The 16,529-nt window shown below is 42.3% G+C and overlaps 1 protein-coding gene across 2 annotated transcripts in view; it reads right to left on the reverse strand.

Annotated features, from left to right (window-relative positions):
* Positions 1–16,529, reverse strand: part of LOC131721068 (homer protein homolog 3-like) — a 57,486-nt gene that overhangs the window by 8,227 nt on the left and 32,730 nt on the right. For both annotated transcript variants that reach the window (XM_059014202.1, XM_059014201.1), the window contains 4 exons: positions 13,218–13,354; positions 7,810–7,966; positions 4,385–4,495; positions 1,699–1,779 (listed from right to left, as the gene is read on the reverse strand). In XM_059014202.1, coding sequence (XP_058870185.1) covers positions 1,699–1,779; positions 4,385–4,495; positions 7,810–7,966; positions 13,218–13,354 — 486 coding nt within the window. The remainder of the gene's footprint in view (positions 1–1,698; positions 1,780–4,384; positions 4,496–7,809; positions 7,967–13,217; positions 13,355–16,529) is intronic.

Genomic DNA, 16,529 nt, shown 5'->3' on the forward strand with positions numbered 1-16,529 from the left:
TATTATTAAAGAAATATCTGTTGAAAGCCAAGCACTTGATTGCCTCCACCCTGCAGTGGCTTCTTCCCTGATTTCCAGATATGTTTTCAAATCATAATACATGTTTTCTATAATGTGTGTTTCTTTCAGAACTGCACATTAGAGACCATCATGCAATGATATTGTTAACGACAGGAAATAAGCCATTGAAGGGGTGGAGGCAAGCAAGTGCAACACTAACTGAAAGCATGGCTGCAAATGGAGATTTCTTTAATAATACCACTCATATAGAGTTAGCATTTTTCACTAGATCTGCCATTACCTGGCTCTGAGCTATCCTGAAGTCCTACTTGCCTGCAGTGAATAGCCTTCATCATTCCATTTAAATCAATGTGACAATTACTGTAAAAGCAGCTCATGAGTATGATTTGAGCACCAGTACAAGAATGACTCATCTCTGTCCGTCCCCAGAATGACCATGAGAGTGGCGATGTCAAACTGAAGCGTTTGTGTCTCTTCTATTAATTATTCTTAATTACTGTGTTTATTTGATAACCTCTCATCACAGTTATTATTTTCCTTAACAGTCACTGTCAATTAGTTTGTTTATTTGCCACAGATTTTACCAGCCATCTGTTTGGTTGGCTCATTAAAACTTTATCTGTTGTCTAGATGTTTTGGACTCTCACACACACACATCCCTCCAAAATAACCCCCCACCCCCGAGCCATCATGCGTTTTCAGGCTCAGGCTGTGTCTTGATGAGTGCCCCCCCCCCTCTTTACAAGAGGAGAAGTTCTCTGCCCATGTGCCACCTTGCTGGGGGCTCTCTCTCGCTCGCGCTCTCTCTCTCTCTGTCTCTCTCTCTCTCATTGCTAGCAGGGCTGTGCAGGAGCTCAGACTCTCATTCCCTGTAACATGCTTATCAGGGTTACCCAAGAACAGAGGCAGACCCAAGATACAGAGTACAAATCTATGCTTATATATGTGATTAGATAACAGGCATCTTACCCTATAGAGTTCATATTGTAATTGTGGTAACTTATCGTATTCACTGTGAAGTCCTTTTAGAGAATGGCTCATATAAGCAATGCAATGTACTAGTGGAGAATATCTTATGATGCAGAATCAGATATTTCACTAATGGAGCACTGCGTTTAAAGAACGCAATCCTAAATGTTTATTTCTTGTTCTGTGTATGGTAAGCTATGGAGTTTCCATCGCAATTGTATACAACTTACAGTTTTCAAGCTAAGCAATTAGAAGAGAATGTCTTGCATTGAAATCTATCTGTTGACCAATTATTATTGTTGTTTCATTGATCAATTGCTGTCTAATGCTTTGTTTTATTGTAACTTTGTTTCATGTAATATTGACTGTGCAATTGTTTTTATGAACGTATTGCCTGCTTACTTATGTTGATATTCTGCATTATTGCTGCTTGTTGTTTTTATGAACATATTATTAGATTGAATGCATGTTTAATAAACTCTTGTTATTAAAATAGATTCCTGGTAAATTATTTGTAACAACCTCGATTTATGAACTTTAAATTAAATATTGTGGTCTATTTTTAGTTTATTTTACCGTTTTCAGAGAAAGATACTGAGAACGGATTTATACATTATAATAAAATGTGGTTACTGTTTTAAGGATATGAATTGCCACAATACTACCCACAGCTCCCTTCGCTCCTGGGATATTGAAAGCTGCTCTTACCTGTAGCCTCTGCACAGCCTCTTCCCTCTCTTGCTCCACTTCATTGTAATCACACTTCTTGCTCTGCAGGTGATGTATTTCCTAGATCACATGAACACACCGTGTTAAATTGCACTTGAATGAAGAAATCTTTAGTTTTGTCTTTTCAAAATCACTGCAGCCATCTTAGAATTGAAATCAAGCAATCTGAGAAATGAGGTCGCTTTATTAAGAACCAAATTTAACTCATTATTAGTGAAAGGAATTACTTTCAGGTAGTCTGTACTGTTTCACTTCCTAGTTAATTTCACCTCAGCAGAGTATTCAGGATGTGGATATCCAAATGTTTTCCAAATGGGATCAATTTCAGGATCAAAGAATGTAACTTGCTGAAGCAGCCATTTGTGCACTCCATAATCATTAAAAAAGAGATCAGAGTGTAAAGAAGTTCTAACTAACATTTTTTTAAATGTCACATTCTCTTATTTGTAATAACTGAAGTCCCAGTGTATGCAAAAAAACTATTTAAATTGAAAGGTATAAGCAAAATTATCTATTAGAAAGCCAAGAATAGCTGGATTGAAATCCCTGCAGGTCCTGAACCAAGGTGTTTCAGAGCCCCTGCAGTGTCACAAGAAACGCATTGCCTTACCTTCCCAGTGCCTGTGTTCTCTGTATCTCGGTCCATTGCCTTACCTTTGCAGTGCCTGTGGTCTCTGTATCTCGGTCCATTGCCTTACCTTTGCAGTGCCTATGGTCTCTGTATCTCGGTCCATTGCCTTACCTTTGCAGTGCCTGTGGTCTCTGTATCTCGGTCCATTGCCTTACCTTTGCAGTGCCTGTGGTCTCTGTATCTCGGTCCATTGCCTTACCTTCCCAGTGCCTGTGTTCTCTGTATCTCGGTCCATTGCCTTACCTTTGCAGTGCCTGTGGTCTCTGTATCTCGGTCCATTGCCTTACCTTTGCAGTGCCTGTGGTCTCTGTATCTCGGTCCATTGCCTTACCTTTGCAGTGCCTGTGGTCTCTGTATCTCGGTCCATTGCCTTACCTTTGCAGTGCCTGTGGTCTCTGTATCTCGGTCCATTGCCTTACCTTTGCAGTGCCTGTGGTCTCTGTATCTCGGTCCATTGCCTTACCTTTGCAGTGCCTGTGGTCTCTGTATCTCGGTCCATTGCCTTACCTTTGCAGTGCCTGTGGTCTCTGTATCTCGGTCCATTGCCTTACCTTTGCAGTGCCTGTGGTCTCTGTATCTCGGTCCATTGCCTTACCTTTGCAATGCCTGTGGTCTCTGTATCTCGGTCCATTGCCTTACCTTTGCTGTGCGTTATACTTTATATTAGAAAAGATTCAGTACCATCAGCCAATCAGCTTCCAGCTCTAGCGGGCTTCTATCAGACAGTAGATGCCCGCTGGAGCTTCACATCATCAACTGTGACAAACTGAAAATCAATCCACGCATGTGCCAGATTTAACACTATGACATACCGTAAGGAAAGATCAGTTCACATCTATTGGACAGCAAATACTAAACAAAGACATTGGTTCAAGTTAATTTTATTATCCACAAAACCAGTCAAATCAATACTCTGCACCGGTGAAAGCAACCGGTCCTGTAACTGTAACTGCAACTGCCAAATCAGCCAATCACAGTCAACACTCGAAATGTTTACTCATACATGAACCAACTGGGCAGTGCTGTACATTTCTCAACATTAACTCAGGAGCGTTCGCCAGGAGAAAAAAAGGCTTCTAGCATTTTTGCAGGATGGATCATGAACTGGACACAATGTGATGCTTAGAAGAAACCATCTCTCTCTCCTGGGGAACGCTCCTGTATAGAGGTTGAAAAAAAAAGCAATTCCCTAATTTATTTACCTGTGAATTAAAGAAAAATCAAAACTAAATTTGCTGCATACGGACAACACAGTCATGCGTTTCTGTAAACACTGCAGGGGGTTCTGGAACACTAATGGAAAAAACAGTATAAATCCTGTAAAGTATACGTGCCATCTAGTCGTCCCCCCACCCCCAGTTACATGTGTTCAAGTGTACAACAGCTCTCTCACACAGACTTGAATCAGACATTATAAATACAATGCGAGGCTGCTGGGTTCATCCTGTGAGTCACACTGTCCTCATTACTCTTATTATTTTTATACCATGCACCTCTTAAAGGGATATTTCTATTTTATTTTTAGTATCACTTTAATTTAATTTACTTACCAGTTTAATATCAGGTTCTCTGTCGTTTCCTATAGCTTCTGTTTAGCTCATCATTTGCTATGCGTACTAACTTCCTAATGCTTCTGAAAAGAAAGCCCTTGTAAACTGAAATGGGAATGATATCAGAAGGGTTTCTTTTTAATGTTTATTTTGAATGTCTTTTCAATGTATTCTTTGTGTCTGACCAGCAGCTGATCAAATTCGACCAGAGATATCTTAGTGATCACAGCAAATGAAACGGGTGTCAATCACACCTGATGTTTTCCTATTGTTGACTGGATGTCTCCGTCCCAACTCAATCAGCTGATTAGAAAAGACTCAAACTGAAAGAGGCGAACCGTGTTGTACAATGAACAGGCCCCTGGTGTTCTGATGAAGAACCCCAGTCAAGTACTGGCAGTGATTGATCACAGTATGTTGTGAATACTGAATACAGCCTCAATGTTGACTCTGCATTGACACAGCCATGCTCTTCATGCGCTACCTCATCCTTTGCTTTCAGCACGGCCTCCAGCTCCTCCAGGGACTGGTTCAGCTCGTCCTTGCCAATGTCACAGGCAGCGTGTCGGGCCCCCTGCGCTTCCAGCTCAGCCACCTGGACCACAGAGAGACATAGCACAATCAGAGCAAGACTCGCAAGAAACTCTCGCAAGAATGAAGAGGCTGTCAAATGAAAGCAATCACAAGCATGCAAGAAACTCTCCTCAAGAACGACAAGGCTGTCAAATGAAAGCAATCACAAGCATGCAAGAAACTCTCCTCAAGAACAAAGAAGCTGTCAAATGAAAGCAATCACAAGCATGCAAGAAACTCTCCTCAAGAACGACAAGGCTGTCAAATGAAAGCAATCACAAGCATGCAAGAAACTCTCCTCAAGAACGAAGAGGCTGTCAAATGAAAGCAATCACAAGCATGCAAAGAGGCCTGACAACCATTGTATGTAATACGTCTTCCATATCGCGCCATTGGCAGAACCTAAATCACCTCCTTCTTATGCAGGTCACATTTACTCCAATGGTCTGTGTGACCTATAGCACAGGAAGTGACTGGGTCCCAGAAGTCCATGTACTAAAACTAAACAGAAACTTCTATGACAAATGTTTCAAAGTCTTTCTCAATGTCTTCATTTCCACAGAAACCACCACTGAATGTTTTACAGTTATGGATGAAATACCCCAAATCTATAAGACAATGAAAGCTTTGGTTATCTCAATTGAGCTAAAGAATGTCCTTACCAAGTTTCATCATAATTGGATAGGTGGTTCTAAAGAGCGTAAATCTTTTAATGTTTTTAGAACAAGAGGAGGAGGACAACTGGCCCATCAGTGAGTCTGGTTCCTAGTAGCTGATTGACCTGAAAATGTTGTCAATTTATAAAGGATCCAAGTGATTCAGCATCAACATGGCAACCCATATCATCCCCCTCGCCACTCTCTATGTGAAGAAGTAGTCTCCTCCCTCTGTCTGTCTCCACTGAATTTCCAGCTCTGCCCCCTGGTCCTGGTTTCTGTACTGCACTTAATTGGTTAGTGTTAACTATGAAGTTCTTAAAATATAAAAAAGAGGAGTTGAAAATCAAGTCCTCCCCTAATCGTTCTTTGTTCTGGGCTAAATAGATTCCCTAAACTATCTGAACTCGTGACAATATCATGCTTTTGGTTTTTTAAATATATTATTTAAAACACTGACAGTGCTTAAGACACCTGGAATTGGCTGGTTTGGCTCTAGATTTGTATCCAGTGCAGGCACATACAGAGGGTCCTCATAACTGGGTAATAATCACATAGCAGCTGAAAGGTTACAAATATTTGTATAAAATTGTTTATCGGATTACGGCCAAATGCAATTCAAACTGAGGCTAGGAGTCTGTGATACAAGTTTAAAATCAAGCCTGTTCACCATGTAGACTATCAGAGACAGACACAAACAGTGCATGAGCACACCCATTTTTAGAATCTTTCTCTTCAAAACAGCAGGAATTAAAGGCTGGAGACTCTTCTTCCTTTCTTCCTTCTTCCTGTGAGTGGGTACGTAGCGCTATTGTTTTATTCAAGGTGCTCTGAATACTTCACTGTTCTGAAGTTTCTCCTTGAAAACGCCTCTGTACCCAGCCTCCGATCCCTTAACACCTCCCCAGCCTCCGAGCCCTTAACACCTCCCCGGCCTCCGAGCCCTTAACACCTCCCCGGCCTCCGAGCCCTTAACACCTCCCCGGCCTCCGAGCCCTTAACACCTCCCCGGCCTCCGAGCCCTTAACACTTCCCAGCGTCCGAGCCCTTAACACCTCCCCGGCCTCCGAGCCCTTAACACCTCCCCGGCCTCCGAGCCCTTAACACCTCCCCGGCCTGCACTGCTAACCACCTGCTCCGATCTGGTCAATGTCTCCTAAAGGGAACCTCAGAGGCAGTGCACACTTTAAAGAGATTGCAGCCAGCACAATAATTGCCCAACTCTTACAGGTTGTGAGCTTCCAGTCCTGGCTTTGTAAAGTTATTGGTCTATTCATCTTTCTTTGTCTGAATATGCACTGTAGTCAACTGAAAGAGTTTTCAAGAGCAGTGCTCCCTGTGATTCAAGTAACTGTGCCTCAACAACAAGACTAGCTAACCCATTTCATACCCTCACCTCTCTGCGAGTAAGTCTATAACTTCTGTTATACCTCAGTTATTAAGGCAACATATTCCCTCATATGCTTGGTGTTCTAGTTAGAAAGTGAGCAGCCACGCAGGGGAGGCAGCCATCCCTGCAAAGTCAAAGTAACCCAAAAAAGCTGCCTCCAATAGGCTCTCAGTTTAAAAGCCTGGAGACACTCTGGAGTATTTTTAACCACGTGGACGCAGAAGCTGCCATTTCCCTGTGGTGATTTATCATTGCTTCAAACTAGGCCAATGGAAAAAGGAAAGCACTGCCCTAAAAACCGTGGCCCCAGGAGACAGGCACGAGTCCCAGCCACCTGGGCACAGCAATTGTTAAAATACTAACTGGAATGGATGAGGTTTGCCAGCTCTTTCCTTACATTTTTCCCTACATGTTGATGCAGACCAAAAAAATAGATTTTTGAAGTTTGTTGGGGAAAATAAAAATGCATTTAAAACTTCAAAACAAATTAATTCATATTCAATTCAGATTTCATAGAAACGTCATATAACATTTCTACAATTGCTTTAAGAATACACTGCATAATGTAATTGGACAGTAAGAAAATCAGGGATAAAACCTAAATTTAACAATAAATAAGACCATTATTTGCCATGCTTAAGTATTTCAATTAAAAAAAACTGCTTCTGGAGAGACTCCTAAATGTAGTACATGGATACCTATCTGGTTAAAACGCAGGAAGCAGAGAATACTTAAGAAACCTATCTGGGGACATGTACTCAGTGGGGTGCCACAGGGGCCTGTGCTAGGACCCTTGCTGTTCCTTGTCAATACTAATGATCTAGATCAGGGGTAATCTGCAGACCACTGAGAGCTGGGGGAGTGGCCCAAACGTATTCAGCCAACCAGGAATCCAAAAGGATTAAGACTGCATTAACAACTGGGCTGAAAACGTGACCAATTACATTTACTGATAAGAAATATTACACAGGTAGTGACAGATTTACTCAAATAAGCACCCCTCATGAGATGCTAAACTTGGACAGAATAAGCCGACACCACACGGGACACAGGCAATACACATTTGACCCAGAAATTAACCAGACCCTTGCTCATCGCTGCGATACAGGTAGATCCCAGAGAGTACAAATGTGTTTAATTAAAACAGTGTTACAAATGAGACTCTGCTTATCAAACACTTCACTATCATGCTGTTATAATCCAAAACATTCAATTTTCTTTTAGTATTTCTAAAGGAGCTTCCCATTCCCCTGCATAGAAACACGTGTGCTGTGCTGCCCCGTCTCTCACCTGGTCTCTCAGCCGCACCGTCTCCTCCTGGTAGGCAGACAGCTGTTTCTTCCACTGCTCCACATTGGCGTTGGCTTCATGCAGCGCTGCCACCAGCTTGGAGTTACTGTCCTGCAGTGTGAACAACTCTGCCTCCCAGCTCAGCTCACAGATTGATCTAGAGGAAGACAAGCACAGCGGTTAACTCCAGCTCCCCTGGACCAGCGGAGGCTACCTGATCCCTCAATTAATTCTTCTTGGTTGGAAAGGTGACACAAGCTTTGAAATGATAACATTAGGGGTCTGAGTGTCTCCACTGGAGCAGCCCTGTGACTGAGTCAGGGGAGCGCAGGCTTGTGCCTAGTCAGTCTTCGTTGGGGATTCCACAGAAAGCTCTGGTTAGGGAGGCAAAACTGGCAGGGACTGTCGCTCCTCATCGAGCTGCACCGGATCCAACTGAACAAGTACACAGTGAGCATCATCACCATCATCATCATCAACCACAAACAGCATCCCAGAATCTGGTCCATGTCAGCTGGAAGGACCCAATATGTGGTTGCTAGCCAGGAGTTAGCGGGTTTATCATCTTATTTGAAGTCTGACACGGCAAAGCAAAATCTTTCAAAACAACAGCTGTATACAGCGACAGGAAAGAGAACTCCACTCAAAACGGCAAAAATAATCCAATATGCCAATGTGATATATATCAGTTTTTGGTTAGCAACAACTACTTTAAGAGGATGGCACCTTCATTTAAAACACAGTGTAAAACAAGGCCGGCAGACAGCAGTTACCTCAAACTAGTTAAGAGAAGGGGTTCTCTTACCTGCTTCCCAGGTGCCCTGCAATGTCCATCTTCTGTTTTCTGTTGTCGAAGTGTATGTACAAATTCAGCACGGCTTTATGAAACATTTACTAACTCAATTATGCCGACTGAATGAGTGTACTAGTTGAAGTAGGATGATGGCACAGCCAGTTACTCGGTCACCGTAGCAACCAGGAACCACCAGGTTTTTGCATTACAGGACAGTATATATTGCTGTGAAGCTAACACATCTGTGTAAAAGACTATCCCAAAACCAAATACAGTACAGCTCCCTATTACAACAGCAGTATGAATCAAGTACATTTTAAATGAGATCTCAGCTTTAAAGTGAGTGTACTTCCTACATACATGAGCTAGGTACAGAAGGGTAGGTGGAATATAATTACATATGATGTAATGCAAGCCCAACAGTCACTTGAACATGAACAAAGGGGACTTTTGAGAAAGGATATTAAAGACATAGGAACATTGTTTTGTCCCCAGTTTAGAATTCTGCTCCCTCACTGTTGCAATTCCCCCCAACAGGGGACCTGAAGGTCAGCGGGCGTCTTCCGATCCAAAAAGCTGGTCAGCTCTACACCTAGCAACTCAAGAGCGGATGTGAGCTGCCGGCTCCTGGAGGACCAAGGCCAGCCCGGGAGGTGTTTGCTTGAGCTCACCAGGCACTGGCCAGTAGGGTCCACTGGGGTAGCAGTGTGGAGTAGTGGTTAGGGCTCTGGACTCTTGAACAGACGGTCGTGGGTTCAATCCCAGATGGGGGACACTGCTGCTGTACCCTTGAGCAAGGTACTTTACCTAGATTGCTCCAGGAAAAACCCAACTGTATAAATGGGCAATTTTTTGTAAAAATAATGTGTAAAATAATGTTGTTATTGTATGTAAAAAAAAAATAACAGTGATATCTTGTAACAATTGTAAGTTGCCTTGGATAAGGGCATCTGCTAAGAAATAAATAATAATAATAATAGTGCGATGAGGAGAAACAGTCCCTGACGGTTTTGCCTTCCTAACCCACAGGAGCACCAGAGCCAGTGCTGCCTGTGGAATCCCAAATGAAATCAGACAACTCGGCACAGCCAGGAACCTGCGCTCCCCTGACTGTATGACACACCACAGGGATCACAGGGCTGTGCCTTTACCAGGGGAGACCCTCAGGGACTTCTGCACTCCCCTATATGTTCTGAAAAACATAACGTTATACATCCCCAGGTGTTGCTACAACTGTTTAAATAACGTACCTGTAATTTTTCTTTTAATTGTTAACATACTGACAACTTTCTACACTTCTAAAACTTTAAAGTCCGTTACAAAGCTCTTTTCAAAATAGCAGGTACGTTATTTAAACAGTTGTAACAACACGTGGGGACGTATAATGCTCTATTTTTCTGAACCCCGCTACTTACTCTTTAAAGACCATTGAAAGCTACATAAATTTGAATTTAAACTCATAATTGACTGTGACTTAATACAGCATGTACACTGTATGTTAGACCCAGAGTCAACTGAAAAATAGCTGTCTGTGTAATTCAATTTCACCTGTCAGTCACTTATAGTTTCATGAGCAAATGAGTAACGCAACCGATTAAAGAATTAACATCGCGTTGGAAACCAAATACATGCTGACATCTGGGCAGAGTGTTAAAAGTACAGGCACAAAATCACAGGGATTTCTGAAACTACCAGAACTTACAGAATCAACCAAATAACTGTCAAATGCCACAATTGAGCTGAAATGTCTTAGGGTGTTAGTCTTTCTAAATGTTTAAACTTTAACATATTGGAAATGTTTGTAATCAATTAAAAAAGCCCCCCCATGAGAAGCCCTCCCTTATTATTAGTTTATTTAGCAGACGCCTTTATTCAAGGCGACTTACAGAGACTAGGGTGTGTGAACTCTGCATCAGCTGCAGAGTCACTTACAACTACGTCTCACCCGAAAGACGGAGCACAAGGAGGTTAAGTGACTTGCTCAGGGTCACACAATGAGTCAGTGGCTGAGGTGGGATTTGAACCGGGGACCGCCTGGTTACAAGCCCTTTTCTTTAACAACTGGACCACACAGCCTCCTTAGAGTGCTGTTACTGTTTAATGATGCACTGGAACATGAATGAGTGTGAGACTGCATGTATGTGTACATGCAAAAAACTGAAATGAGACGCCATGCAGCACCCCAGGGTAGTGCTGTACCCCAGTCTCTCTCATTTATATCATGACAATATTAGGAGACACCATGCAGCACCCCAGGGTAGTGCTGTACCCCAGTCTCTCTCATTTATATCATGACAATATTAGGAGAAACCATGCAGCACCCCAGGGTAGTGCTGTACCCCAGTCTCTCTCATTTATATCATGACAATATTAGGAGACACCATGCAGCACTCTGGGGCAGTGCTGTACCTCGGTCTCTCTCATTTACATCATGACAATATTAGGAGACACCATGCAGCACCCCAGGGCAGTGCTGTACCCCGGTCTCTCTCATTTACATCATGACAATATTAGGAGACACCATGCAGCACTCTGGGGCAGTGCTGTACCTCGGTCTCTCTCATTTACATCATGACAATATTAGGAGACACCATGCAGCACCCCAGGGTAGTGCTGTACCCCGGTCTCTCTCATTTACATCATGACACTATTAGGAGACACCATGCAGCACCCCAGGGCAGTGCTGTACCTCGGTCTCTCATGACAATATTAGGAGACACCGTTAAAAACAAAAATAGCTTTGTGTGCAGGTGGGGTCTCACAGCTAAAACAAACATAATAACTCACCAGACACACTAAGAACAAAGAGAAAAAGCACTGCGAAGAGCAGAAGAAACAGTAGGTAATGACACAGGCTTAGCAGCAGGACTAGTACGAAGGCTGTTATCTGCACTGTCAGTGACGCATCATTTTTATTGACATTTAAATGTCAGACTATTATGATTTTATTCTAGAGCTGCCTAATAAAAGCTACAGTAATAAGTAATATTTTATCATCTTATTCATGGCTCTACTAAATGTAATAGTCAGTTTATCTTATTTAGTGTGAACTGATTATATTGTATTTTAATAATGGCTTTGAAGGAAACTGTCAGCGACACAGACAGTTTCAATGTCTCAAGAATTAGCAGAGACAAGCGACTGCAGCAGGAAAGCTTATTAATTCTCAAAGTGGTTTTGTTTAACAGGTTAGTTACAGTTTTTAACTCATTTGTCTAAGTGAAGACATTTATTTTCCTATCTCTAGGTGTGTAATGATCCTGTGTAACAACATTGGAAGCTCACTAGTGCAACATCACGTGAACTGCACACAAATCCAATAACAGACACTTTACTGTTAAAATACTTTTTTTATGGTTTTGCGCCCGTGCCAAAAATAAATAAAGATGTCAGATTTGCATGAGGTACTCCAGGGCACCGCGTCCCAGCTGAAGTGCAGCTGAGTCATGCAGCAAGACAATGATCCGAAACACACAAGCAAGTCTACATCAGAATGGTTGAAGAACAAGAAATTTAAAGTTTTGGAAAGGCCTAGTCAAAGTCCAGACCTAAACCCCATTGAGATGTTGTGGCAGGACCTGAAACTAGCAGTTCATGCTCAAAAACCCACACGTCACTGAGGTGAAGCAGTTCTGCATGGAGGAGTGGGCCAAACTTCCTCCACGGCGCTGTGAGAGACTAATCAATAACTACAGGAAGTGTTTGGTTGCAGTTATTGCTGCTAAAAGGTGACGTAACCAGAGTCTAAGGGGGCAATTACTTTTTCACAAGGGGGCATTGGGTGTTGCATAACTTTCTTTAATGAATAAATGAAATATGTCAGGGTCCCTTTTATCTAATATTAGGTTTTGGTTGAAGATCTGATAACATTCAGTGTCAAAAATATGCAAATATGCAAAAAATGCAGAAAATCAGACAAGGGGCAAATACTTTTTCACGGCACTGTATGTAGAGTTGACCCATTGGAGCAGCCAAATTCAAACCACTCAGAATCATAGCAAATCTCCATGAAATAGGAAATACACAAACAAACAAACAAACATTGAAAGGCTCTTTCAAATATAAACTAAATTTCAACACGGAACTGAAGCTTTTCTATAAGACGCACATGTACACCAGAGATGTGTGTAAATCATTCTGCGTGGTTTTGTTGCTCTAAATCTGCCTTTACCTGGCTTTGAACTGCTTTGAGCTTGTCTGAGGAATCCTAACTGCCTAGCACTGAACAGACTCCCTCATTCCGTTCAAACAATGGGAACTTTCAACTCTACTGGCCAACCTACTCTACAAAAGGGCAAGTTGATGGACCCAGCAAGTTGAAAGGCCATTTTGTCACATGATGTGAATGGAATGAGGAAGTCTGTTCGGTCAGTTAGAATTCTCCAGACAAGCTTGCAGATACAGACAAAGACAGATAGAGCAAAATGAACAGTACTGAAGCAACTGACCCCAGAACCACTCAACAGAACTGCAAACATCAAACACATTGGAAAGGTGGAAATGAATTGCAAACACCACAAAACACAAAGGAAAAGGTGGAAATGAATTGCAAACACCACAAACACAAAGGAAAGGTGGAAATGAATTGCAGCATGTAATGGCAAACGTGGCTCACCCTTCGGACAGCATTTTCTTGATGCGTTCTTTCTCGGAGGACAGCTCGATGTCGGCGCTCTGGCTCCGGTACAGCTTCTCCTCGCCCGGGCCGTTGATGCAGAGGACAGGAGGGGACTGCAGGTCCTCCATCATATCCTGCAGAGAGGAGGCAGGAACCTTGAGACTCACTCCTTCCAATACAGCGGCGTGAAACCGTTCTGATACCATTATTTATTTATTTATTGCATTGATATAGCGCTTTTTATACAAAAGTATCGCAAAGCACTGTACAGCACATAGCAGAAAAAAAAGAACCACAATACATCTGTATAGCATGTCACACATACAACTGCCACAGTCAGACCATATAAATAACAGTATACACACACAATATAAAACCAGCAATTTTAAAGTTACATTAAAACCCACTAAGATAAGAAAGCCATTTTATAAAAGTGCATTTTTAGTCTTGACTTGAAAACTGTAACAGTCCCAGCTTCCCTGACAAACGAAGGCAGAGCATTCCATAATTTAGTAGCTCTACAAGAAAAAGCCCTCCTCCCTCCCATGTTACTTTTGTTGACCCAAGGAATAACCAGCAGCCCCGTGTCCTGTGATCTCAGAGTGCGGTTTGGAAGATACAGGGTCAGTAACTCCTGCAAACAACTAGGTGCTAATCCATTTCAGAGCCTTGTAAGTTAACAGCAAAATCTTAAGATCATTACCACTGCTGCACTGTCATGCACATCCACTCCCATAATGAGAACTCTTTCAACTCTTTCACCTTTGAGTGTAATATGGGTCTGTTTAACACGGAGGCACGGATACAGGTTACTGATCACCAGCTTTACTCAGTTTGCATTCACAAAGGAAACCCACACAGGGGAGACAAGCAGCTTGTAATGGGCTTCACTAGATATTACTCCATACATGCCAACAGTCCCTATATGGTCAGGACAGTCCCGATTTCCTAGAAAATGTCCTGCGTCCCGATGCAAAGGAAGAAAGTCACGATATTTACCCATAGAAAAAAAATTATTTATTCTGCACAGCAGAGTTATTGAAAACCACACACTGTGCTCTTCGTGCGGCTGACATATCTGCTGATCACTAACTTATACAACCGTAAGAACGCTTCATTATGTCTATTTTTACTGTCATGATGGTCGTGTCGGGTTGGGGGGGATACGTCTATTCTATGATAATGAGTGTGTTTTGCGTATGAGTCCTCCCATGTGTATGATGCATATGACCCCTTGTTTTCCTTGGGTTTTTTCTGGATCTCATTTTGCAATCTTATGAGATCCAATGACAGAATGCACAGGGGATTCACATTACTCCTAATGAAGCTGCACTGCCAAGCAGATGCAGAGCTTAATCTAAGAAAGTCTGGATTCATTTTAGGTTTTAACATCCTTTCTTTTCCATACGTATACTATGAAAAGTGACTGTAGCCTACACAATAACTTAACACATCTCCCCCGTTGTCCACTGTCATTCACACATAGGTCTCGCACGTTATAGCAAACATGGAACCTAGTGTAGTACCAGAGGTCTTAATGAAAACACATGTTTGCTAAAGCATGTGTTTCTTTCCACACTGCACAGGTGAGAGCTGTGTAGTGAATGGAGGTGCACAGAGGGTAGATGCATCGAATTGTTTGGTTAGCTACAATCATTTTAAAATCAGTGGATTCCCGGTGTGACTGCGCTGCTTGGCCCTACGTCCCGGGTTTGTTCAGATCTCAGCTGGACTCCAGCAGTCGAGTCACAGTCTGCACCCCAGAGACAGCCTGCATGATGTTCACTCACCACACGCTGCTACAACAGCAGAGCAGGCAGCTGGCATTCTCTCATATAAATTAAATAAAAGATGAACTCACTCAAAACACTTTTAATCAAATTAAAAAATGTATTCCAGTTGTATACTCCGATGTTAAAACAGTGCAGCAGTCATGGTTCATTTTCACAGTACAACAATGGCAATGGAACTGACAGAATCCTAGATACATTTGTATACCAAATATTCAGACATTAACTCAAACTGTTGTGTCTATACCCCAGAAACATGACCTCACTATACCAGCCACATTAAAGCCAGATTCGCAAAAAAATCAGATGGCCTCGGAATGCCTGTGAAATGTAGTCCCGTGTGAATCGTCCATTTCTTTTTATCCAGATAATTCTCAGAAGTCCTTTGATTTTTTTTACAGGACATCGAGACCTTCTGTAAAATTTCAAACTCGGGCGTCCTGTGTCTTTTTACTCCCGTGCGAATCGACCAGGTCAGCAGTAGAGGGTTTAGGCACATGCAGCCCATGCAACTGCATGGACCCCCGAGGCAGCAAGGGCCCCCCTGTTGTCGTGGCTCAATTACTATTAAAAAAGCTTATATTCACCTCAAGTCTGCACCAGAATGAACAGCTTTAGCCATTTTACTGTTCTTTTTATCAATATGCAACAAGCCAAACAGAAAAAACAACGTGTAGGGGTTTAAAGCTGTGCACAAGTTTATGTCAGTATGTGCCTCCTAATCATGTCACCCATGATTTAAGCTAAAAAAAATAAGACATTTAAAAATGAACTCATTTCGACACACTACAAACAAATAAATGCGTTTCCAGCCAATGTATCGTCCTCGCCTCTTGCGATGCTCGATTACATCTACAAGGGAAGGTTTGCTGGGCTGCCCTAACATCAGTATTGCCTTGTGTCTGCTTTAGACTGTGCCTGACTGTAGTGTCAGGGGAGAAGCATTCTTGCCTGAACATGAAATTAATAAAAAACTATTTACTTTCTACAATGTCGCAGCAGCGTTTGACTGGACTCGGGCAGAAATCGATCGGGCACCAGATTTCAGCTAGAACTGCAGACTTTGCCGCTGAAAGGACGAAAGGTTCATTTCTAACCATCTCTGCAAGTGTTTTTTTAGGGGCCCTGGAAATCGAGCTTTGCATGGGGCCACTGCGGGACAAACACCTCCACTGCATGTCAGAGTTACATTAGCATTGTTACAAGCATTTCCAGGGTATTCGCCTCAAAGTAATACCAGCCTTTACAATAAACCATAATCGAATACAGTATTGGTACGATCTGTCCGGGGATTCTACAGTTCAGTAAAATGCTATGATTGGGCAAAACCAAATTTGTGACGACAAAAATACAAAATATTTACAAAATTGATGCTTTGAATGAAGCATTTGGAAATATGTATCAAAATGCACATCACTCAAGGGACAAAACGGTTCAACTCAGTCAAGGCACCGCTAGCCTATGAAAAGCAGGTACAATGAAATAAAGGGGCCGAGTCGATACGCTTCATTCTTCCTCC

Source organism: Acipenser ruthenus, chromosome 47, assembly GCF_902713425.1.
Source record: "Acipenser ruthenus chromosome 47, fAciRut3.2 maternal haplotype, whole genome shotgun sequence".
Lineage (NCBI taxonomy): Eukaryota > Metazoa > Chordata > Actinopteri > Acipenseriformes > Acipenseridae > Acipenser > Acipenser ruthenus.